At 37.8% G+C, this 23,452-nt stretch overlaps 2 protein-coding genes and 1 non-coding gene across 3 annotated transcripts; 1 reads left to right on the forward strand and 2 right to left on the reverse strand.

The window, feature by feature from the left end:
* Positions 1 to 57: 57 nt before the first annotated feature.
* fam114a2 (family with sequence similarity 114 member A2) lies at positions 58 to 18,209 on the reverse strand. Its single transcript, XM_051877603.1, has 14 exons — positions 18,045 to 18,209; positions 17,328 to 17,575; positions 16,939 to 17,038; positions 16,718 to 16,816; positions 16,501 to 16,628; positions 3,942 to 4,076; positions 3,611 to 3,769; positions 3,383 to 3,506; positions 2,045 to 2,130; positions 1,869 to 1,964; positions 1,127 to 1,266; positions 978 to 1,050; positions 733 to 786; positions 58 to 543 (listed from the first exon to the last, which is right to left on the reverse strand). Exons 1-14 carry the CDS (start codon positions 18,154 to 18,156, stop codon positions 445 to 447), a joined length of 1,653 nt encoding a protein of 550 aa, XP_051733563.1. The 5' UTR covers positions 18,157 to 18,209; the 3' UTR covers positions 58 to 444.
* A 568-nt stretch (positions 18,210 to 18,777) lies between these two features.
* Positions 18,778 to 20,645, forward strand: pgrmc1 (progesterone receptor membrane component 1). Its single transcript, XM_051877610.1, has 3 exons — positions 18,778 to 19,126; positions 19,660 to 19,815; positions 19,933 to 20,645. Exons 1-3 carry the CDS (start codon positions 18,838 to 18,840, stop codon positions 20,025 to 20,027), a joined length of 540 nt encoding a protein of 179 aa, XP_051733570.1. The 5' UTR covers positions 18,778 to 18,837; the 3' UTR covers positions 20,028 to 20,645.
* A 1,087-nt stretch (positions 20,646 to 21,732) lies between these two features.
* trnal-caa (transfer RNA leucine (anticodon CAA)) lies at positions 21,733 to 21,843 on the reverse strand. The gene is made up of 2 exons: positions 21,806 to 21,843; positions 21,733 to 21,778 (listed from the first exon to the last, which is right to left on the reverse strand). It is a non-coding gene; the product is annotated as a tRNA-Leu (tRNA).
* Positions 21,844 to 23,452: the final 1,609 nt, after the last annotated feature.

Genomic DNA, 23,452 nt, shown 5'->3' on the forward strand with positions numbered 1-23,452 from the left:
CATACTGTATATAGTGTATAAATTGCATTTTATACTAAAGTTAAAAGTTTTCTATAATCCAGAAGACAATTGTTTATTTAAAATATAACTGAACATTAATACTGATGACTTGCATAATTATTTGAAAACAATACAATACAAGTCTTAAAGATTTTAAAAAGATGATTTCTATTCATTTTACTATACATTCTGACATAAAAGATATTTCAATTACTGTATCCATTTATATACTTGTCAGTTACAGGGAGATTTATGACAGTCTATTCAAAAATATACCAAGATAGGAAAAAAGCCAACAATCAACCTTAAAGCTGTGCACTTCATAGAGTTTGTCATGTGCTTCCCATGTCTACCTGAATATAAACCACACATTATTTTACTTCTATCATATGATGATGTTGCATGTTTGGTTTTTTGGCACAGTGAAGTGTTTCTGATTGGTTCTCACTGTGCTGACTCCACTGTCCTCTGAATGTGAGACACTTCAAGCACTGGCATGAGGAGCTGGAATGCATCCTGGATGTATGATGCACTGTTTGATGCCTTAAAATTGAAAATAAAGTGAAAAAAGATTTTAATACTCCTGTGCAAATTTGAAAATATCAACATGCAAGTTTTACATCTGTAAATGTTTTTTTTTTTTTTTTTTTAATTTAGGTTTATTGTAATATACATGACCATTTTTAACATGAAGAAAAGACAAAGACAAGCGAGCCGGACATAGAGACAAACCTCCAGAAAAACGCTGGTAATGAGTGGATTGAGAACTTCTCCCTTTTCAACTGCCTGAAAAACAAACGTTTTGACTTCATGGAATTTGAAAATATACAATAAAAATGCAATAATATAGGACATAAAAATATATTTTTGACTTTTTTTCAAATGCTTTTTCTCTAAAACCCTACCAATATTATTATAATGATCATAAACAATATTAGAGATCTCTTGACAGAACTATAAGAAGTGAAGCGTCTTACCCCAATGGTAGTCAAACACGACGTGAACTTTTTGGACAGTAGTGATACCTCCTTACAAATAACAATAGTAACTCTGAAAGTGAAACACATTATGATTTTAATTTCTCCTAATACCAATTTTGCACTATTTCTGCAACAAAATAACTCACTGCGATAAAACTTTGGCTTGTTCCACGGCCGTCGCTCCCTCAGTGTTACAGTGAAGCAGCAATTCAGCTGTTTTGTGGAACTGCTCTATGGATCTGGCCGTGAACTCGGCCAGACTTGTAATGGCAGACAAATGGGCCTCCTACGAAAAAGAGTAACTCGAATTGTCAAAACACAATACAAATATACAATATTCTATGTAAGACATAGGCATGCACATCGTAAAGGGATAGTTCACCCAAAAATGAAAATTCTGTCATCATTTACTCACCTAAGTTGTTCCAAACCTGTATACATTTCTTTGTTCTGCTGTACACAAAGGAAGGTTTTTGAAAGAATGTTTGTAACCAAGCAGATCTCGCCCCCCATTGACTACCATAGTGTTTTATTTTCTTACTACGGTAGTCAATGGGGGAGATGGTCCTCACTGCAGAACACGAGATACAGGGGTGAATCTGGATCCAGATCCAACTCCTCCCACTTTACATATCCCTAAACCTACCCGTCTCCGCCCACTGGATCTCGTGTTCTGCAGTGAGGGGCTACTGCAATGGGGGGCGAGATCTGCTTGGTTACAAACATTCTTTCAAATATCTTCCTTTGTGTACAGGAGAACAAAGAAATGTATACAGTTTTGGAACAACTTAAGGGTGAGTAAATGATGAAAGAATTTTCATTTTTGGGTGAACTATCCCTTTAAAAGACATTTAGTTCATTTTAGGCTAAATAGCAAGAGTTGCAGACCTCAACACAGCATTTTTTCACCGCCGGTTCCTGTTCTTTCTCCTCTTCTCTTTGTAGCTTCATGTTTGTGATATGGTTGAATGCATTTTTTCTGGCCTGAGTGGATATGAGTAATGGTAAATAATAAGACACACAAAATACTTGATTACAATTATGAAGAGATGCTGAAGTGATACCTTGCTTAGTTTGTCTGCTGATGTGGAGATCTGTAATTTTTCAAGAAAATCTGTCAGTTCCTTCACAAAATCCTCTCCATCATCAACTGAGGATAAAAATGAAGATTTATGTTCAAAACAACATTGTTGTTCATTTACTGAATCTAAAATTTCAAAAGGGGTCCTGTTATATATTTATATTATATTATATTATATATGAAGACTTCAGATGCAAAATCCTCTAAGTCCGTAGCATTTTTATCAGGCTCCTATGTATAGGCTTCTACCTAAGTACCGGTACTTCTGATTGGGTTGAGGCTGGGATTTAGCGGGTTTGAAGTGAAAGAATTTGATGAACATATACTATGTGTGGGGAGCATTCACTCAGTATCGTTATCTAATTTTTTGACCAAGGTGGCTTTTAGAGGCTTTTGCAATGGCACTGCAGGCTAGTTTTTAACCGCACACTCAAATGCTCACGAAGAAGAGTGCTGGACAATGCTCGTGCGTTCGGCTGAGTCATGTAAGTGGTTAAATATACTTGCACCTCGGCTCAGAATGCTTTTATGACGCGAGGTTAATGTAAACACAGCCTACTGCGAACACCCTTGAAATTCGCTTCAAACTTCATGAATGATTATTTTAGGTTTAAGTGGTGTGTGTAAAGGAAGTGGAAGCAAGCAGAGTACAGCTGTTTATAAAGCACGCAGTGCCATCTGCTGTTAAAAACTAAGCTCAGAATCGATTCGAGAGAGAATTGCCTTACATTGAAAAATATCAGAATCACTCCAGATATATATATTTAAATTTTCAGCTTTCTTTAGTGTGTAATGTTGCTGTTTCAGCATGAAACATGTTTCTGAATTCCCTGCAATGCCTCGACAGTAGTCTTGAATTTTCTTCTGGGAACGAACACGTCACAATATTCCTCATTTAAATAATTCCCACCCAAGGCATACGCAAAATAAGGGGCGAGGCCTAGTTGAGTTGTGCTAGTAGTGTGTTGAAACTAACGGTTATGGTAAGGGTATTTTCTGAAACATGCTTGAAGGCTTTGACCAATCGGAACACACTGGTCCAGCTGACCAATCAGAGCACATTGCGCTTTTCAGAAGGAGGGTTTCATAGAGACAGGAACTAAACAGAGCGTTACTGACAGACTGGGAAGAGAGGTGCTGCAATAATGTAAATATGTGAAAAATGTTTTTTGAACATTCAAGCATGAAAACTTGCTTTAAGAGACCCTAAAAACATAAGCAAGACTTTGAAAAAGGGCATAATAGGACCCCTTTCATATATGTATATATATATATACATATATATTTTTTACTTTAACTTTGTATTCGTTGTACTTTTTACCTTTCATTTCATCCTCCACCTCATCATCAAACTCCATGAGGGAAAAAGGCTCTTTAATGTCCTGTAGTTCCTCTCTCAGTTTAGCTAACTCCTCACCTGACAGAGTGGTCAGCACAGATTTCACCTGCACACAAACACGACACCAGCAATTCAAATCCTTCATCATTTTAAATTCTATCATTGTTTGAATTTGTGTAAAAAAAATAAATAAATAAAAAATCTATTGACCTTAGCTTCACTCTCTCTAGAGAGGATCTCCAAAGCCTCCAGATGGGACAGGCCTTGAAACTCATCAAACAACATCCCATAATGAGCCTTTTTGTCTGTTTCTGAAGTGACGTTTTCAGCTTTCTGCTGCTCCTCACGTTCCTTTGCTTCCCTTAAAACCTTTGAGAGATGAAAAATAGAATCAGGTCAGTATCATTCTCAAATAAAATCAAATCGTGAACTGAGTTAAGTATAAGGCCATATATTAATGCAGGAGTGTCAGATGGGGAGTTGAAGTTGTTATTAATATATTCCATCTCATTAAGACAGACAGTCATCGTAGCTTTTGCACCTGTGACAGTGTGGAGTTTCTGTTCATCAGCCCCTTGGTTTTCTTAAAGCCAGGGTCTCCCTCTGCTATCACATCCATCGTCTTCTTCCCAATAAACTCCAATGCATCCAGACCACCACTTATTACTGTTTTACCCTAGCCAACAAGCATAAGAAGACAGAATAAATACATATACAATCAAATGAAATATACAACAATTATTTGAGAAAATTGCTTTTTTATTGAGTTTTTTCAAAATAATCAGCATAAACAGAAGTGAATAAGTGGAGCATTAACAATATGCAATGTCAAGCAAACAAACAATAATAATTATAATGATAAAAAAACAAACATACAAAAAAATAATGCTTAAAATAATTTTTATTTATTAATATTTATTCATACAATAATTCATAATTAATAAAAATAATAAATCCTGGACACTGCTTTTACTTCACTTTCCAGTCTTTTTTTTTTTTATCTTTTTTTTTTATAATGAAATTCATAAGCAAGTGCAATTTAATTTGTTTACATTATATTATGTTATTGTGTATACAGTTTGATTTGCACTTCAGCAGAAGTCAAACAGGATCACGAGAAACAGATTTAGCGTATATATTTACAATAGAATAAAAACAAATAGCCTATAAATATTTTCTATACAATATTTAAAGGCCCCTATGCCTAGTTTTGTTTTCAGAAATTTTAATATATGGGACACCTAGTTTCTGTAAATTACATAGTAGTAATAATAATAAATAAATTATTATTAATTATACATTTATTAGGTGCTGAATGTTGTTCAGGGAACATTCATGACTTTCATGACTCAATTTCTACTGATAAAATTTTTAGAGCTTGGCATAACTACTAAAATGTATATTCATTTTAATAATGCTCATGGCATTTTAAAATTTTATAAATTTACATGACTCTTCCAAATCTAGAAATCACACTTAAAGGATTAGTCCACTTTCAAATAAACTTTTCCTGATAATTTACTTACCCCCATGTCATCCAAGATGTTCATGTCTTTCTTTCTTCAGTCGAAAAGAAATTAAGGTTTTTGATGAAAACATTCCAGGATTATTCTCCTTATAGTGGACTTCAATGGCCTCCAAAAGGTTGAAGGTCAAAATTACAGTTTCAGTGCAGCTTCAAAGGGCTTTAAACGATACCAGACGAGGAATAAGGGTCTTATCTAGCGAAACGATCGGTCATTTTCGAAAAAAATACAACTGTATATGTTTTATATAAACAAACGTTCGCCTTCTAAGTGCCTCCGCCAAAACCGCATTTCCGCATTCTCTAAAATGCTTACGCTGTATGTCCTACGCCTTCCCTATTCTACTTACAAAAAAAATGTAACTGGCGCTGCGTTCGTTCCGTAAATTGAATAGGGAAGGCGTAGGACATACAGCGTAAGCTTTTTGAAGAATACAAAAATGCGGTTTTGGCGGAGGCACTTAGAAGGCGAACGTTTGTTTATATAAAGCATATACAGTTGTATTTTTTTCGAAAATGACCGATCGTTTCGCTAGATAAGACCCTTATTCCTCGTCTGGTATCGTTTAAAGTCCTTTGAAGCTGCACTGAAACTGTAATTTTGACCTTCAACCGTTTGGAGGCCAATTAAAAGTCCACTATAAGGAGAATAATCCTGGAATGTTTTCATCAAAAACCTTAATTTCTTTTCGACTGAAGAAAGAAAGACATGAACATCTTGGATGACATGGGGGTGAGTAAATTATCAGCAAATTTTCATTCAGAAGTGAACTAATCCTTTAAGGCCTGGGTATACTTCATTTTCTGCGTTCCACTCCGTCTCGCGCACAGTTGAGCGTGCAAGCTTTTCAGAGTATACTCTTTTGGCACTGAGCGTGGAAAGACTAGATCTAGTGGATTTCAAGCGCTCAAGTCACTCACACATGTATGGGAGTTTGTTTCCACCATTAAATAAAAAATAAAAAAGATAATTGCTATGTTTTATCTCACAATTCTGACTTTTTACCTCAGAATTCCGAGATAAACTTAGAATTGCGACTTATAAAGTCAGAATTGCAAGATATAAACTCGCAATTGCATCTTATAAAGTCAGATATAAACTCGCAATTCTGACAACACGCAATTCTGACTTTATAACTCGCAATTCTGAGAAAAAAAAGTCAGAATTGTGAGACGCAAAATCGTAATTGTGTGAAAAAAAGTCTGAACTGTGAGATAAAAAGTCGCAATTACTTTTTTTTTTTTTTTTTTTTTATTTAGTGGCGGAAGAAAGCTTCCATACACACACGCTGTTGTATGCGCTGTTGTACGTGCACTGTCCGCGCGGTCTCCAAAATTGGGCTGCATGAGGACCGTTCCGATAACGAAAATTACATCATGCGGACGGTGCGTGGACACGGAGGAGGATTCCTCATAAAACTAAGTTTTCCAAGACCACAGGAATGTCTAGGTTACTATTGTAACCCCCGTTCCCTGAAGGAGGGAACGGAGACGTTACGTCGATAATGACGTAATGGGGTCTTGCTTGGGAGCCCAGGGGAAAGACGCGGATTTACCATCAGGGAAACCTTACAAAACACATATGGGATTACCCGCAGGGAATCACATCATATGGGCATCTAACCCAGTACAAGGGCTGACCAACCAAATGTTTTCGGTGTCGCCCAGCCCGCAGCTCTGCAAATGTCCGCCATAGAGGCACCGTGTGCCAACGCACAGGAGGAAGCAACACCCCGAGTGGAGTGAGCTCTCACCCCGAGGGGGCACGGCTCGCCTTGGGACTGGTACGCCAAGGCAATGGCATCCACTATCCAGTGGGCCAACCTCTGTTTGGAGACAACCTTTCCCTTCTGCTGACCTCCAAAGCAGACAAAGAGCTACTCAGAGCTTCTGAAGCTCTCTGTGCAGTCCATGTAGACGCCCAAAGCGTGAACGGGACACAGCAACGTGAGGGCTAGGTCTGCCTCCTCTAGGGGCAGTGCTTGCAAGTCCTGGAAGGGAGTGGTGGGAACTTTGGGCACATATCCAAGTCGGGGTCTCAGGATAACGTGAGTGGAAGCCAGTCCGAATCAGAGGTGGGTAGTAATGAAGTACATCTACTTCGTTACATTTACTTGAGAATTTTTTTGGGAAAATTTGTACTTTTAAGAGTAGATTTAAATGCGGTTATTTTTACTTTAACTTGAGTACATTTCTAATAAATTCTGTACACTGGGCAACATTCCTCTTGTTATTTTATTTTATTTTTTTAATTTTATTATTTTATTTTTTCCCTCTTTATTTTAATTTTCTTGAAGACAACACACACGCACAATGCCACCTAAAGAGTTAGTGTACAGGATAAATAACTCATCAAACTTTTTAAGCAGTACCACTGTACATGCTACTTGAGCTAAATATTTACAGCTTGAAATTGGCCTGTGTTTGATAACTGCTACAAAAAACATTTCTGCTCCTAAAAGTCCAATACAAGGCTCAGGCTCCAAATTGATAGAATATACTTCCGAAAGAAATTTAAATAAACGTTTCCAAAAAGGCTGAATTTTACTACATGACCATAAAGAATGAAACAGGGTGCCTTCTGTCATTTTACACTTATTACAGAGTGAAGATATTGTGGGCTAAATTTTATGAAGTTTTGATTTAGAATAATGAAGCCTATGAATTATCTTGAACTGAATCAAGTTATGTCTAGCATTTACAGAACACGTATGTATATTTCTCAAGCACTCATCCCACATGTTTTCATGAATATCAAAACCCATTTCCTTTTCCCAAACATGTTTTATTTTCTGAATGTTGTTGTTCACCTTTTCTAGCAGTAATTTGTAAAAGTTTGATACATCACCACTCAGATCAGGGTGTACTATGACAATTCTCTCCAAAGTGGGATTCAGATTCAAAACTTCAAAGTCTGGAATATGCTTTCTAACAAAGTCTCTAACTTGCAAATAATGGAAAAAATGTGCCGAAACAAGAGCATAATATTGTTTTAGTTGTTCAAAAGAACAAAAAGTACCTTCCCTATAAAGATCCTGAATTGTTACAATACCCATATGTTTCCACTGAAAAAAGAACTTGTCATGCACCCCCGGAAGAAAAGCATGCTTGTTACAAATAGGAGTATCCAGACATATATCTGAAACATTCAAATGTACCTTAATTTGTTTCCACACCTTAATTAGGTTAGAAATAACTATGTTTCTGTTGATATTTTTGACATCAATTTTAATGGGACTATTAAGCAGCGCTATTAATGAGGTCTTATTACAAGAAGCTTCCTCAATTGCCAACCATTCTGGCTTGTCAGCTGACTCCATCGAACCAATCTTTCTCCACCACGCTAAAGTATTTAAATTAGCTGCCCAATAATAATATTTAAAATTGGGAAGCCCAAACCCTCTTTGATCCTTAGGTTTATTTAGATGTTTCTTGTTAATCTTAGCCATCTTGTTTGCCCAAATGAAGCTGGTTATAATAGATTCTAGTTGTTTAAAATGATAAAGGGGAATAAGGAAAGGAATAGATTAAAATACATATAAAAATCTTGGAAGTACAACCATTTTTATAGCATTAATCCTGCCTACCATGGACATTGGGAGTGTTTGCCAAAAGATAATATCATTTTTAAGCTGATCAATTTTCTTTTTCCAATTCACTTTTAATAACATTTCAGGATTTTTGGTGATTATTACACCCAAATATTTAAAGGAGTCGTTTGCAATTTTAAATTTGGAGTTGACTAAAAATTTTTGATCTAAATCGTCAGAGACTGGCATTAATTCGCTTTTTTCCCAATTTAATGTGAATCCAGAAGGCCGGCCAAATTTTTCAGTAAGCTCAAGTAATGATGGAATAGACGTTTCAGGGTTAGAAATGTACAAAAGAATGTCATACGCATACAGCGAAAGATGTTGGGGTCTGCCCTCTATCACTATAGGCGCTATGTTAAGATGTTGCCTAATACTGGCTGCCAAAGGTTCCATTGATATGTCAAACAAAAAGGGAGATAGGGGGCATCCCTGGTGTGTACCACGAGATAATTGAAATGGATTTGAAATGTCTTGGTTAGTAATAACAGAAGCTACTGGATGTGCATAAATTATTTCAATCCATTTGATAAATTCTGAACCAAATCCAAATTACTTTAGAGCAGCAATCATGTATTTTCAATCATGTATTTATTTGTTTTATGGCCTCTGTCTGTTTCTGCACTGCCGAGAACTGCTGGGCAAAGTCCTCGACAGTGTCGCCGATGCCAGCCTGGGAAATGGGGGCGTCGAGAAAGCGAACTTTGTCGGCGTCCTTCATTTCAGCCAGGTCCAACCAGAGATATGGCGCTCCTGGACCACCAGGGTGGACATCGACTGACCCAGGGCACGCGCTGTGACTTCCATCGGAGGGCAAGGTCAGTCGCCATGCGCATTTCTTGCAGTAGCCTTGGCTCAGAACTACCCTCGTGCAGCTCTTGCCAGAGCTGCCGTCGTCTTACTCGCCTTGGACGGGAGGCGTAGACGATTCCGCCAGGTGGCAGCAGTCTGCAGGCACAAGTGCACCGCAATCGCACGCTTTACCTGTGGAATGTCCACGTAACCCTTGGCGGCCCCATCATCAAGGGTAGTGAGAGTGGAGGAGGCAGAAGAATGGTTTCTGGCAGTAAAAGGTGCCTTCCACGTCTTCTGAACCTCCTCATGCACCTCCGGGAAGAATAGCACTGGGGCGGCATGTGGCTGAGAACCACGCCCCGCACCCAGAAACCAATCATCCAACTGCGAGTATTTGGGACATAGTGGAGGGTTCCACTCAAGCCCGATGCCCGAGGCAGACCAGGCAAGCATGGCCATCAACTCTGAATCCGATTCAGCCTGAACAACCACCCCGGAGGGCAGAAGTTCAGCTTCCTCATCCTCTTCAGAGTCCAAAAGCCCTCTCTCCGATGCAGCGATCAACATCAGATCCTCATCTGGAGCACCGAATGTGACCCGGGGAACCTCCAAAGAGGGTCCCGCGGCAGCAGCAGGCAACTCGACGGCACATGGCGTGCTAGAGGAGTGGGAGGTTCGTGGGGGCGGACCCGACGAAGAAGCTCCCACTGTAACCCTCAGATCTCCCAGAGGGCTAACCAGACCGGCGGCTGGGTAGCAACAGAGGAGACTTGTGCCTCCGTGTTAAAGGAGAGTCGCAATCGCCATGCCAACATGGACATGCCCTCGCAGTGAGGGCATATACCATCCACAAGCGCCGACTCAGCATGCTGTTTGCCCAGGCATGTGAGACAGCAATCGTGGCCGTCAGATGAGGTCAGGAAATGACCGCATCCAGAAACACACGGGCGAAAAGACATCTTGAAAAAGATGCTGAATGCCTGTGCTGCTCTTTTAGGAACTGCTCTTTTAGCTGAAGCGCGCAAGGATGAGTGCCGCATCTTTCTGTGCCAGCGCGCTGTCACGCACACACTACTGAATGCGCCTTCCCACCAGCCAGAGAGAGATCCGCGAGCTGCAGAAACTGGAACAAAATGAACAAGCAATGAAAACTGCTGTTGAAGGAGATGACTCCAATCAATTAAAATTGCTGTTTTGGGTATCACTAGGGCTGGGAGGAGAAGAAAAAAAAAAAAAAAAAAAAAAAAAAAAACGATTCACCTAACTATCGCAATTTTTTGTTTACGTTTTTAAAAATCGATTTTTTTTTATTTCCAGAATCGATATTAATTCAAATGAAATTGCTTTATTTTAGTCCTTGCTTATAGACGAGGTGGACAGAAGTTACCCACTTTTGTTCCAACAGAGGGCTAAAGATGTTGTTATCTATGCGTGTCACGTTATGTAATATCCCCTTTCAAGTGGACGAGAGAAAGCGATGAAGTGACCTCAAATAACATGATATTTAGTCTCTGGAATGCAAATTTTACCAGGGGGACCCTGCCAAAAAGCAGATTTTATCCCCCTGAACACGATTGGGATAGTTTTGAGTAGCAATTGGGCAGGTTTTGTTGTGAAAACCTGGCAACCCTGCGCATTATACATTGATTTATTTGTGGCAGCCCGCCACAAATAGATTTAAACTGTTCCGAAAATGGTTCTGGTGGGATGTGTGGGAGAAGCGCTGTATCCTTTAATAGCGATGTCTCACTTCATGAATATTAAAGGGGTGGTTCATTGCAATTTCACTTTTTTAAATTTAGTTTGTAATGTTGCTGCTTGAGCATAAACAGTATCTGCAAAGTTACAACGCTGAAAGTTCAATGCGAACGGAGATATTGTCTTTTAAAGTTATGGCAGTTTAATGCCTACATTTACAACCGGTTTGGACTACAACAAGCTTCTTCCCGGGTTGGTGACATCACAAACCCTGCAATTAACATAAACACTGCTCCCGGGAACACGCAACAAAGTGGGCGAGGCCATGTCGCGTGCATACAAGTCTTCTGTGTTTGGGCTTCCTAGGGACGCTGGACTTTGGGAACAATGTTTAAAATTTATGTTTAATTCTGTTCCTGACAATTATTATGCTAATTTAGCTGTAGGTGCTGCACATTTTATGGAAGACAGCTTCCAGAATCTAAACAAGTTCAATGCTGGATTTGCACAAAGGCTATTACTGAAAAAAGCAGAAGCTGCTGTTTATGGGCCCCAACAATGTTTTATTGTTTATAAAGTTATATAGTTTCTGGGACGTAAATAAAGACCAACGCGGTTTGGCTTCGCTAGCCAGTTAGCTAAATTCTATTTCATACTTCTCCAACAAACGCCTACAAACACCAACAAACTTCTATGTAATCACACCAGCGAACTTCTGTTGGCGTTTCTGTTATCAGTGTACAGCATTGTTTCATTATGGCTTTTATGTTGTGTTTACCCACATGCTCGTTCATGTTATAAATTAAACAATACCTTTACAAAAATGCTACTACTCAGTCATGTATTCGACTACAGTAAAGCTTTAATCAGGATAACACTGTGTATCGAAAGCTAACAAACAGCAGTAACATTTACAAGTGACAGTATATCTAAACACTTTGACACAAATACTTACCACTCATAAACGTCCTTTAAAAGCTGTGCTTGCAGAGGTTCTGCTTGACCCTCTTCATTACTGCTATCTGGGTCTGCATGCAACTATTGCCCATAATGGTAAGGGGTGTGGCGTTTCCAGACAACATGAATTGTGACAATGTGTTCCGGACAGCGAATCACAATACACTGGACCAGCTAACCAATCTGAGCCCATTGCGTATTTCTGAGGGAGGGGCTTCATAAACCAGGAACTTAACAGAGCGTTTTTAGGAGAAGGGAAACAGTGGTGTAGAATAGAGGTAAAATATATGAAAAATACAGCGTCTTTAAAAAAAAAAAAAAAAGCATTAAGACATGTTAAACTGCGCACCATAAACACAATCAAGCCTAGAAAAAAAACAGTGAACCACCCCTTTAATATAGTAATGAATGCACTGAAAAGACCTCGCGCTACTCATATACGCTTTGCGTCAATGCTGAGAGTATAAGCAAAGACTATAGATACGACAGTAGAGCTGCACGATTAATCATTAAAAGATTGTGGTCTCAAATCAAACACCCACACAATCTTATTCTTAAATGACAACAATTCGTCTGTCTATTAAACCTTTGACAAAATCATATCGCAACATTCAAATCTGTGCTTGTGTTGGCGCTGAATCATTTCTTCAAGTAACATTAGTACTGTATGATGCTTCTGCAATTAAACTCAGAACGATGTGATAAATTGTTTTTGTAAATATGACTCTTATTACATAATTTAAGCGGTAACCTCCCCCAGTTTCTCGTGAAGCCAATACGGACTTAAACTGCAATTCACAGGCTCAGGGACAGGCTCCAAAAGAGAGCAGAATCTCACTGAGTCCCATGTTAAAACGGTCAAATTTACAGCAGAAAAAAAACATGTTTACAGCTTGGTACAAATTGTGGTTTTGGTCTATACTGCTAATTTTGCCCTTCATGACAACTCTGAGGGGGGTGAATTTTTTTATAACTCATCCGTTTAAATTATATTAAGCCTTAAAGTTCTGCATAATTAAGGGCGTGGTCACTTGAGTGACAGGTAGATTGCCGCTGCTGTCTGTGAGCCGTCACTTTACTTCAGCTAATTCCAGCCGCTGAATTTGGCATCTCAGCCGTATTTGTGCTTTTTTCTGTATTATTTTATACAATTATAAAATAACATGGCTTGCTGCGTTAATGGTCGAGACTCGAGAGAGATGTGTGTCTGTGTAGATGTGCTCGCATGCGGAAGATAAACAAAACACGAGTTGTTGGATCGTCTTGGCATTGGCTAAAAGTTTTGTTTGTGAGATTTACTACAATGACAATGGCGGGAGGTTATAAAACTCCGACAGCACTGCTTGGATATTATAACTAAAACTGCTGCATTTTGAAAAATTATACTTTGGACGCAGGCTCATTTGTTTGTGACATATGATATACAGTTTTACAACATAAACGCTGCTCAGGTTGCATAATTTCTTGAAGAACGATGATGGAGAGCAGATCATTCAGAAGAAATGTGATGCAAACAATGGATAATATATCAATATTTCATGGATTTAACGCTTTTGTGGACAAAAAGTAGGCCTACTGTTTTTTGTTTTGCAATGGACACTCATGGACATTTTACCCAATTAAGTGCCACGGATTGGATTCATCTCGCGATCACTATTTCATTGTAAAGCTATAAAGTCCCGTTTGATTTTGCGTGTTGTTATTTGCACACCTGACTCAAATTAATTACTGGTGTTGGAGCATCTATATCTTAACCGTAGATTGACAATACACCTTTAGAATGAACTTATCTTTATTAATATTTTAGATACTATCTAAGATAGATAGATAGCTCCTTCTGCGAACATGATCATGTCGCGCTAGGCGGGCGTGGTTTCAGCAACCAGTCACCTTGGTTCCAACCACGTCCCACCTCTTTGCCCATTTTCAGTTATCCGGGAGTGACGTGCGGTGACGCGCTGCTAAGATGGCAGCGGCCTCATTTTCGCTTCAAAAATGCTCTTCAGGTCGGCGCCGATGGCCTCATGGGCAGCGCGCCAACATGTAGCGCCAATGCGCTTCGGGCGACCCGAGTTCGAGTCCCGGCTCGTGGTCCTTTCCCGATCCCATCCCCTTCTCTCTCTCCCACTTCCTGTCTAATCACTGTCCTGTCATAATAAAGGCAAAAACGGCAAAAATAAATCTTTACAAAAATGCTCTTCAGAAATCTACGGGTGACGTCACGGACACTACGTCCATATTTTATTAAAGTCTATGGTTGCAACACCAGAAAGTAATGTGATTGGCTGTTGTACTATGACGGTCGCATCAGCTCAAGCTTCAGACACGCCCTCCATCAAGCTTTGACACTGACGCCCCATGTGAATGCAGCGTTAAGCGGGGGAAATGCTGATGCTTCACTTTAATAGAGATCAATGCATTAACCACAGGTGATGCCAGTTAATGAGGTGTACAGTACCCTTAAACATTGAAAGGATATTACGAAAACATTACTCTTTGGATGTACTGGAGGACATGTTCCGTCAGTCAGGCTGCATGTCCACTGGAGCAGAGCAAGCGACCTGAGCATTTTCAAATTCATTCCTATGGAAGTTGAGCATCACGCTTAACTTACGCGTGAGTGTGAGCCTCAACTTCCGTAGGAATGAACTGAAAACGCTTGCTCTTCTCCGCTCGCTCCGTGCCAGTGGACACGCACCATCAGTCAGTCAGTCAGTATCACTCTCTCGCGCTCTCACTGTTTAGTGCTGTTGACCGTCTTCGTCTTTGTCGTCGTCATCCTCATCCTCATCCTCAATAAATAAAGTTCTTACAGTAATGTGAAGGTGCTAGCAGTGAGTCAGATGGAGAGAAATCCACAACAACTGACTACAAATGGGCATTCAGATCTGCCTCCATTTTGTTAGCAACGCCCAACTTCCAACGATTCAATCAATTCCCGAAGGACAAAATCAAGTCCCGCCCTCTCTTTTCAGATGCCGTTTCACTCGGATAGACATTACAGTAGAGAAGCTGCAGTCTGTAAGTTTTGCCCCTTTTGTCACCATCTCTGTTTGAAACCTGCAACTGCAGTTATTTGCAGAACTATCAACTTTATGTGGGTTGTGCGTCGGTACAGCTCCTTAGCGCGATGAATCTAATGTTTTGAGGTGTATGTTTAGGCTGTGAGTCACCACACCAGTGTGGATACTCACTGTACCTCAGGACTACAGATACTACGTCTTGGAAGTATGTCCAAAATAATAAGTTTCACTGGAAAATGTCATCTGAACAAGTCTGCCAGTTTTGTTCTGACCAACTGAAAAAAAAAGTTTTACAATAAATCTGCAAATGGTGATTAAATCTAACGATTGCAAAGTTAGCTCATATCACATCAAACCATGCAAATTATTATTATTTTTTTATAATTTGTTCTCAAATTTTTAATATTAACATCAACATTGCGTGACTGTGTATTTAGTGTGTATTAGCGTTATCTAATTAGCATTATCTACCCAATGAACAATTAAAATGTCTTACCTGTCCAGCAGAAAAAAACAATGTCCCTTATAAACCCGTTCAAAACACAGAGTTCATGCCACTTTTCAAAAGCCCTGACGACATTTATTCTAGTTTTCACACCAGTTGTCAATGATGATGGTCGTTTTTACCTTTCTTGATTACAATCCGCCATCAAAATGACAAATTCAATTATTCCAGCTGCTGTAAAAATAGGCTACAAATGACCACCACCTGCAGCATCCTACATCATCCTCCTTTATGTATACAGACATGATGTAATGACACAAAGGCAAACTCCTATTTCCCACGGAAACCTACCAGTATCACTTAAATTAAAAAACATTACAAGCTTACAATTGTGAATAGGGCTAAGGTAAAAAAAACAGTTTTGAACACTGGCTGGTGGTTATGTACTTGCTCAATAACTGATTTTGGATCATTTTTAACCAAAAAAAGTTACGAACTGCAGCTTTAACAAACAGTCTTTTTAACCACACAGTATCATTATTTCTGTCTAACAATAATTCAAATGATCACAGAAGTTCTGGGATAAAATTTTATAGTTAGTATTAAAAGCACCGATGTCTATGGAAGCTATCAAAGTAGAGCAAATCAACTTTTGAAAGTAACTTGGCGCTTCAAATAACGATTATATCACTATTTGTCAATGAATCATTCATATAAGAGATTCATTCAAAAACGCTGATTTATCCAGTAATGAAACAAGTGAAGAATTTTATGAGTGAGGCATTGAATCATTCTTTCAAAGTTTTTTTTTTTAAATAATTCAGATTAATTAAACATTTTAAATTGACTGCAGCAATTAACATTTTGTCAGAACCTCTACTAAATTACATTATTTTCTTTAGTTGTATCATGATCTCTGTTTTAAAAAAAACAATGCAATTCTCAACTTATCCAGAATCGTGCAAGTCTAGTATCATTGAATAACAAAAAATATGAAAAAATAAATATAAAAACTCAAAATAAATTCAGTTTTAACATTATCTAGCATACATTTAGCTTGCCCTTACCGTACTCTGAACTACAGTGGTTAAAGATGACAGCATTCCCATACTACTGGAGGAGATCATTCCCATAGCACCGCCCATCCCATACGTCCTCTCCCCTTCATCTTTATTTGTCTCACTACTGTCTGAACCTGCAGGCAGAAGGTAGAAAGATCATAAATACTAGGGATATGCAAGACCACGTATACCAATTCACGTCAAATGAAGAGCATGTTATTACCGTCAGTTTTTTCCTCCTCCACTTGAGTTGAAAGCTCCTCAGGGCTTGGGATTCCAAGAGATGTCTCTGCTTTTTCAATGACCTGTGTCAACCCTTGGCCTTAGACAATGAAAAACAGTATTACTACTAATTAGTGTTGATAAGATGATATATATATATATATATATATATATCTCAAGAAGCTGTTTAATACAAAAAAGTGAAAATCTTGTGCCACTTACCCACAGTAGCTACAGTGGCAGTAGCAGTGGAGAGGATAGATTTACCCCAGCTGCCCCAGTAACCCCAACCTCCCTGGGAAACAGTCGTCTCTGGGGAGGTCTGATGAGGAAAAAGTGACAGTTTAGTAATAGATCAGTTTAGAATAGTTTTTGACATTCTAAGTTGTCTGATTCATCACAACAGACTGGGCCAGCTGACCAATCAGAGCAGACTGGACTTTTCGGAAAGGCGGCTTTAAAAAGATGGGAAGTAAAACAGTGCATTTCAGGCAAAGGGTGAAAAGAGGTGCAGCCATTATATATATATATATATATATATATATATATGTGTGTGTATAATTATTACTATTAATAATAATAATAAAAGTAAAAGTGTTAAAAAGGCGTACATTTGAAGCACTTTCTGCTGGTAGTGGTGTCTCTAGGGTCTTCTGTTCTTCTGTTGAAGGTTTATGTTCTGGTCTTTTCCTCGTCTTTCGGGTTGGTGCTACATCAGTAGAGCTGTCACTCTGAGCATCAGCGGAGGGCTCATCTCGGGGGGCTGATGACAGCTCTTCTGCCTCTTGATCCATTGACTTCTCTGTTTGGTCACTTGTGGAGCTTTCACAGTGGGACCTTCTTAACACATACCAGCCTCCTGAAATGGACAAGTAAATAATTCATAACTTATCTTTAATGCAAAGGATAGCTATATGATATAATTGTGTACATGACAGTATAGATTATGGAATTGAAAACCAACACATTTTAAACTGCTTTCAAAACAGCACAACGTGTCATACATCACAAATTGCTGAGGCTAAGGATTAAGATGATACTCATTAAAATAAGATTCAAGACACAGATTATAAACATTAGTGGACTTCTAGATATGAGTTGATCATGAATAGCCGGTATAATTGATGCTGGAGTACATACTAGCAAAATAAACCACATTATCTGTCTGTCACAGTGGCATACTGTACTGTACAGTACTGTATTTAAAGCTAAGCTAACTTTCCTCAGCAATAGTAGTTAGTCAACATCCAGTAAGCTGAACGCTATAAAATCATTATAGGGAAGAAGTTAATATTAAAATAAATAAGGATAAACAAAACATTTCCAACCTATTGCTCGCTGTTTCTCTTCTCTATCGTCCGGCCACGTCACTGGACGTAGTCCTCTGCTGTGTTTTGTTTTTCCCGTTACACTCTCTCTTCCATTGAGGAATGTAAACATCGACTCAACATATTATTCCGCCACCTGCTGTTTGGAGGACGTTCTTCACAACAGACCATCAGCACATGCAAATTATAAAAGAAAATATTTTAGTTAAATTGAATAAATGACTGTATATTGTACGGTGTCTAACTGTGTCACATAAATTTAACAACCTGTTATATTAATCATCGCTACAATTATAGCCACATTTCATCAAATTTGGCTTAATTATTATAATTTTCCACTGTGTATGGTAAGATATATTTTTAAACAATTAACAGGTTTTTACTGTATAAGATGGTAGTTAAATTCCTACACATAACTTTAAAATAAAGATTATACACTTAATGTCGTAGCTGTTCAGTTTTATTGAATGAAGAACATGAACTATAATTTCATCATGGAAACATTTGTTAAGAAAAAAATATAGTTTAAATTTTGTATTTATTATAACAATTCTCAAATAAAAAAATCTCAATATTATAAAACAGTAAAAAAAAAAAAAAAAAAGTCACGCACGGTTCACAGATTACAGTTAACTTCAAAACCCATCTCAAAAACTACACGCCCCAGAAATCCACCTCGAATCTGATTGGCTGGCGTCACACTATTGTGTGTTTTTGGCTTCTGTGATTGGTGCGCTGCTGTAGTCGTCGATGAGTCTCTCGATGTTCTCTCACGCACAATATCAGAAACGAAATGGCTGAAGAAAATGTTGAGCAAACTTCTGGAATTCTTCAGGAAATTTTCACTTCGCCTCTGAACATTAGCTTGCTATGTCTTTGTTTGTTCCTTTTGTACAAAATCGTCCGTGGAGACAAGCCTGCAGACTTTGGCCCGGTTGAGGAGCCATTGCCTAAACTAAAGAAAAGAGATTTCACTTTAGCAGAACTGCAAGAGTACGATGGACTGAAAAACCCAAGAATCCTCATGGCTGTTAACGGGAAAGTGTTTGATGTTACAAGAGGGAAGAAATTCTACGGACCAGGTAACACTCGAATGTCACAAATTCAATTGCAGGTCTTACTTATCTTACAAACTTATTTTAGCTGATTTTGCTCCATAACAATTACGTGGTTTCTTGAATTATGTTTGCATATGCTTTTTTTTTATTTGAAAAACGACCTATTAAAAACGCATTGATTTAATTTCAGACACGCCCCTTTGTCGCACTTTTTAAACAAGGTACAAATGCAAAGTCATAACCCCTAACCTACTGAAAATTCAGGATAATAGAGATGTCACGCAACCCTGTTAAAGTGTACTTATGTTTACGTTGTTGTTCTTCTGATAATGAGACGCCAGCAGTATTTTCTGCGTTTTTGTATTTTTGGTGTACACTTTTGCAATGCCAAAAGCTATTGGTCATCAGTGAATAATTAACTAAACTTGGATAAAGGTTGACTAGATACTTAACATTCCCACTGAGCACAGAATGGTGCTTCATTTAAGAAAATAGATCCTACATGTTTTGCAACAAACATGAGATTCTGATATATTTGTGAATTTGTTCACTTTTAGAGGGCCCTTACGGAGTCTTCGCGGGCAAGGATGCATCCAGAGGACTGGCCACGTTCTGTTTGGAGAAGGAGGCCTTGAAAGAAACTCATGATGATCTTTCAGATCTCAATGCTATGCAGCAGGAGAGCCTGAGCGAGTGGGAGACCCAGTTCACACGTGAGTTGAAGGGCACCTTTTTTGTTCCTCCCCCTGATTTTACAGTTGTGCTCTTTGGAGATGTTGCAATGAGCTTGGATTGCTAAATGTTGAGTAAAAGCTCATGTTCCTCCGCAGAGAAATATGATTACATTGGGAAGCTTCTTAAACCTGGAGAAGAACCAACAGAGTACACAGATGACGAGGAAGTCAAGGACAAAAAGAAGGATTAGAACATGGATCCAAACCTAGCTCTTCTATCTGTGCTTAAATGACTTAGATTTGTTGCAGTCAAACTTGCCTTTTTGTCTGAACCTCTATGTCATTTTATGTGACTTTAATTAGTATGTCATATGTTTATAAATAATTTCATATCTCTGTATTCCTAAAACTAATGTAACATATGTTATATCTACAGCAACTGTGACTCATAATCATGTCTTTTGAAGAATTCTTGGGGGTAAATATATTCTTCAGGAATATATGGTTGCTGTAAATATGGGACACAATTTCTCACTAGATTTTTATCTAACCAGAGAACATTTAAACCAAATGCATATATAAACATGAAGACACACTAGAATACTTTTAAATGAGCATTATATTAAAAGACAGTGGAAATCTCATTCAGGGGTATGTGTCAGATCAGTTTCCTTGATACAGATTAAGACTAGACCCATACTAAATAGGGTTTTCAAGCAAACTCCTCACATGCTAGTCTTATCATCTGCTCAAGACATTTGTAGATTAGGTTCACGCAACATTCTAAGAGATTATGATTTACAAAGACAAGTATTTGCAAAACACCTTTTCTGTTCATAATATTCATTATTAAATAATATGATGTATTACCATTGTGCATTATTGAATTATTTTTTTAGAGCTCTATGTTGGTTCAAAGTATATATGAATGTTGCTAATTACCGGTGATGTTTGCCTGATATGTGTCATTGAACAAAGCATTTAAACAGCTCCAGCTGAACTGTTCCTGTAGCAATTTAACTCTATAAAACCTACTGTATCATATTTAATACATGAATTTCTAAGGCCTAATTATCAACATGATCAAACCTTTGCTGAAAAACCTGTTGCACACAATCTACTACATGCCTTCAGTCAACGGATTGATAGTTTATACTTTTTTTTGCCAAGTAAAATGCCTTTAAGTATAATTCTAAAAACATCCGCCTTCAGGTGGTATTGGTTTTTTGCTGTGAAAACTTTGATAAAAAATGTAAGAATAATTTTTTGTTATTAATGTTTCAAGATGAACATTTACTGGACTGAAGCAACTTTGTTTACTTTTTTTATATACTTTTTTTTTTAGGAAAATCACGTTAAAATTTAAATAACAAATTTGACAGCAGGATTTTGAGGAACGTTTATTTGTAGTTCTCTCAATCATCATTCTGTTGCACTGCATTATGTTTTGCCCCACGCAATAAAAACTATAGACCTTTCATAATACTAAGCATTTAATAAAAATCATCTTACTAAGATGTTATTGGGAGGTATAGAGTGACAACTGATATTTATGAGTATTTTATGTATGAAGTCTGTTATGCTGTTATAAAGATCTCATTGGTTTATAAAAAACAAATTGATTTAAATTTTTGCTCAGTTTGAGCCTCTGCGTAAAATATTTTTTTTCTACTTAAGTATGAGCTGCATATTCTCACTATGTCATTATATGGGCCATAAGAGCCTAATGTATCAAATATGATACAAAAGTTAAAACATATATGCAAACATTTTTTTTTCATAATAAGTTGGAACAAATTGAGGTGTGGGAACAGGGGAGACATATCCCTCTAATTTTGGGAATATGTGAAATTGTCACACAATATTGTAAAACAAATGGTTACAGGACATGCTTGTTTCTTGCATATAAGATATAGAGTGACAATATTATTTCTAGATCGAAAATAAAAAGGTCGATGTCAGAAGTGGGATTCGAACCCACGCCTCCATTCGGAGACCAGAATACCCGTTTAATCGGAAGGGAACAATCCTTGAGTCTGGCGCCTTAGACCACTCGGCCATCCTGACACAACTGAAGATTAATATCGAGAAACTCGTATTAACATCGCTTTGTATTTATGTGATCCAAAAAGTGTATAAGCATAATGCCAAGGTAACGCTGCACAACCTGTTAACTGTTTAACTAAGGTAAAACAGCAAAGGAGGTTCCTTATTATATTCAGAAGAAAATATGTAAATATTTCAAAATAAATATTCTTAGTATAACTCCGTATATGTTAACAACAAACAACATCACTTTAAGCTATCAGAGTTTACTTTAGTTTAACATTTAATTTTACGTTATGTTACGTTACGAATTCTTCCGCATACTGTCTTTCGCCATCACCTCGCGCGCATGCGCACAAGTCCTGCGCGTTTATTTCCGCTCTACCATTTTGTTTCTGCCATTCAGTTCAAGGGTATTAGCACGCGCAGTCGGTTGTCCCGAGAAATAATCATGTATCGCTTTGCCAAGGCTGCCCTGAACCTCAGCGGTAAGTTAAACATCTCATTCGAGGACTGGCTGTTTTATTTCACGATTTAGTAAAGAGCGTCTGTTGCAGTGTTGGTCAATAAACTGATGTTACTTTCTAGTGTGCTAAAGCTAGTTTTGATGGAATACATTCGTAGTTCGCCAGTCAGTGTATACGTTTCTGCAAATAATTTAAAATATTGTCACCTTACCATATAAAGATATGTTTATATTTTCATGTATTTGCCATATGTTTAAAATATATGTCTCTCTTATTGATTCTCAAAATATTGTTGTAAATGTTACTAACAATTTGTTTTCATTCCAAAATGTTTCTATTGAATGTTTCTTACGATTCAAACTGAAAATGTGTCCTCGAAGTGGTGTGTCTATTACCTGCAAGCTTGCACTTGCGTATATGATTACAATAAGGTCAATGGTTTTGTATGATAAATGTCTTTCATAAATTCAGCGACTCAAAGTTTTGAATCATCTTCATCAAGGCAATGAATAGTGTGTTAAATGATGTGTAAACTTTAATCTAGTTTTTTTCTTTTTCTTTATATTAGGTCAAAGTGCCCGTCAGGTGGCTGTGCGACAAATGTCTGGTCTGTCCCCTGAATTTCATGCAAAATATGGTGCCCCTCTGCTGATTGCTGGAGCCACATTTTGCACAGCTGTTTGGGCATATGTAAGTAACTGCAAACACAAATCTTCTAATTGTCTTTTTTCAATGTTTTATATGTGATTTTGTTTCTTCGCAGGTGATCACATCAACAGGCATCACATGGAACTTGTCACCTGTAGGCAAGGTGCAGCCCAAGGAATGGAAGGAGTGATGAATGCATTTCCCATAGTGGACCGAATACTCGGGGATTCTGAATGACATTCTGAACTTTTCCATTTTGCAGATGGAGACAATTTTCACTTAATCCAGTCTTCTTGCTTTCTTGAAATGTCTGTAAAAAATGTAATAAATTAAAGTATCAATCTCAATATTTGTCATCTTGTTTACTTTGTCTACATACCTGTGTTATTAAAGGGTTTGTCAGATTTTACATTACCTTGATGTAATGTAAAAATTACATCAAATGAATACAATACCATCAAATGAATGGTCAATTTTTTGTATTTAGGATAAAACTATACTGTCCATGGAGTGAC

The sequence above is a fragment of the Ctenopharyngodon idella genome, chromosome 21 (genome assembly GCF_019924925.1).
Source record: "Ctenopharyngodon idella isolate HZGC_01 chromosome 21, HZGC01, whole genome shotgun sequence".
NCBI classification, from domain to species: domain Eukaryota; kingdom Metazoa; phylum Chordata; class Actinopteri; order Cypriniformes; family Xenocyprididae; genus Ctenopharyngodon; species Ctenopharyngodon idella.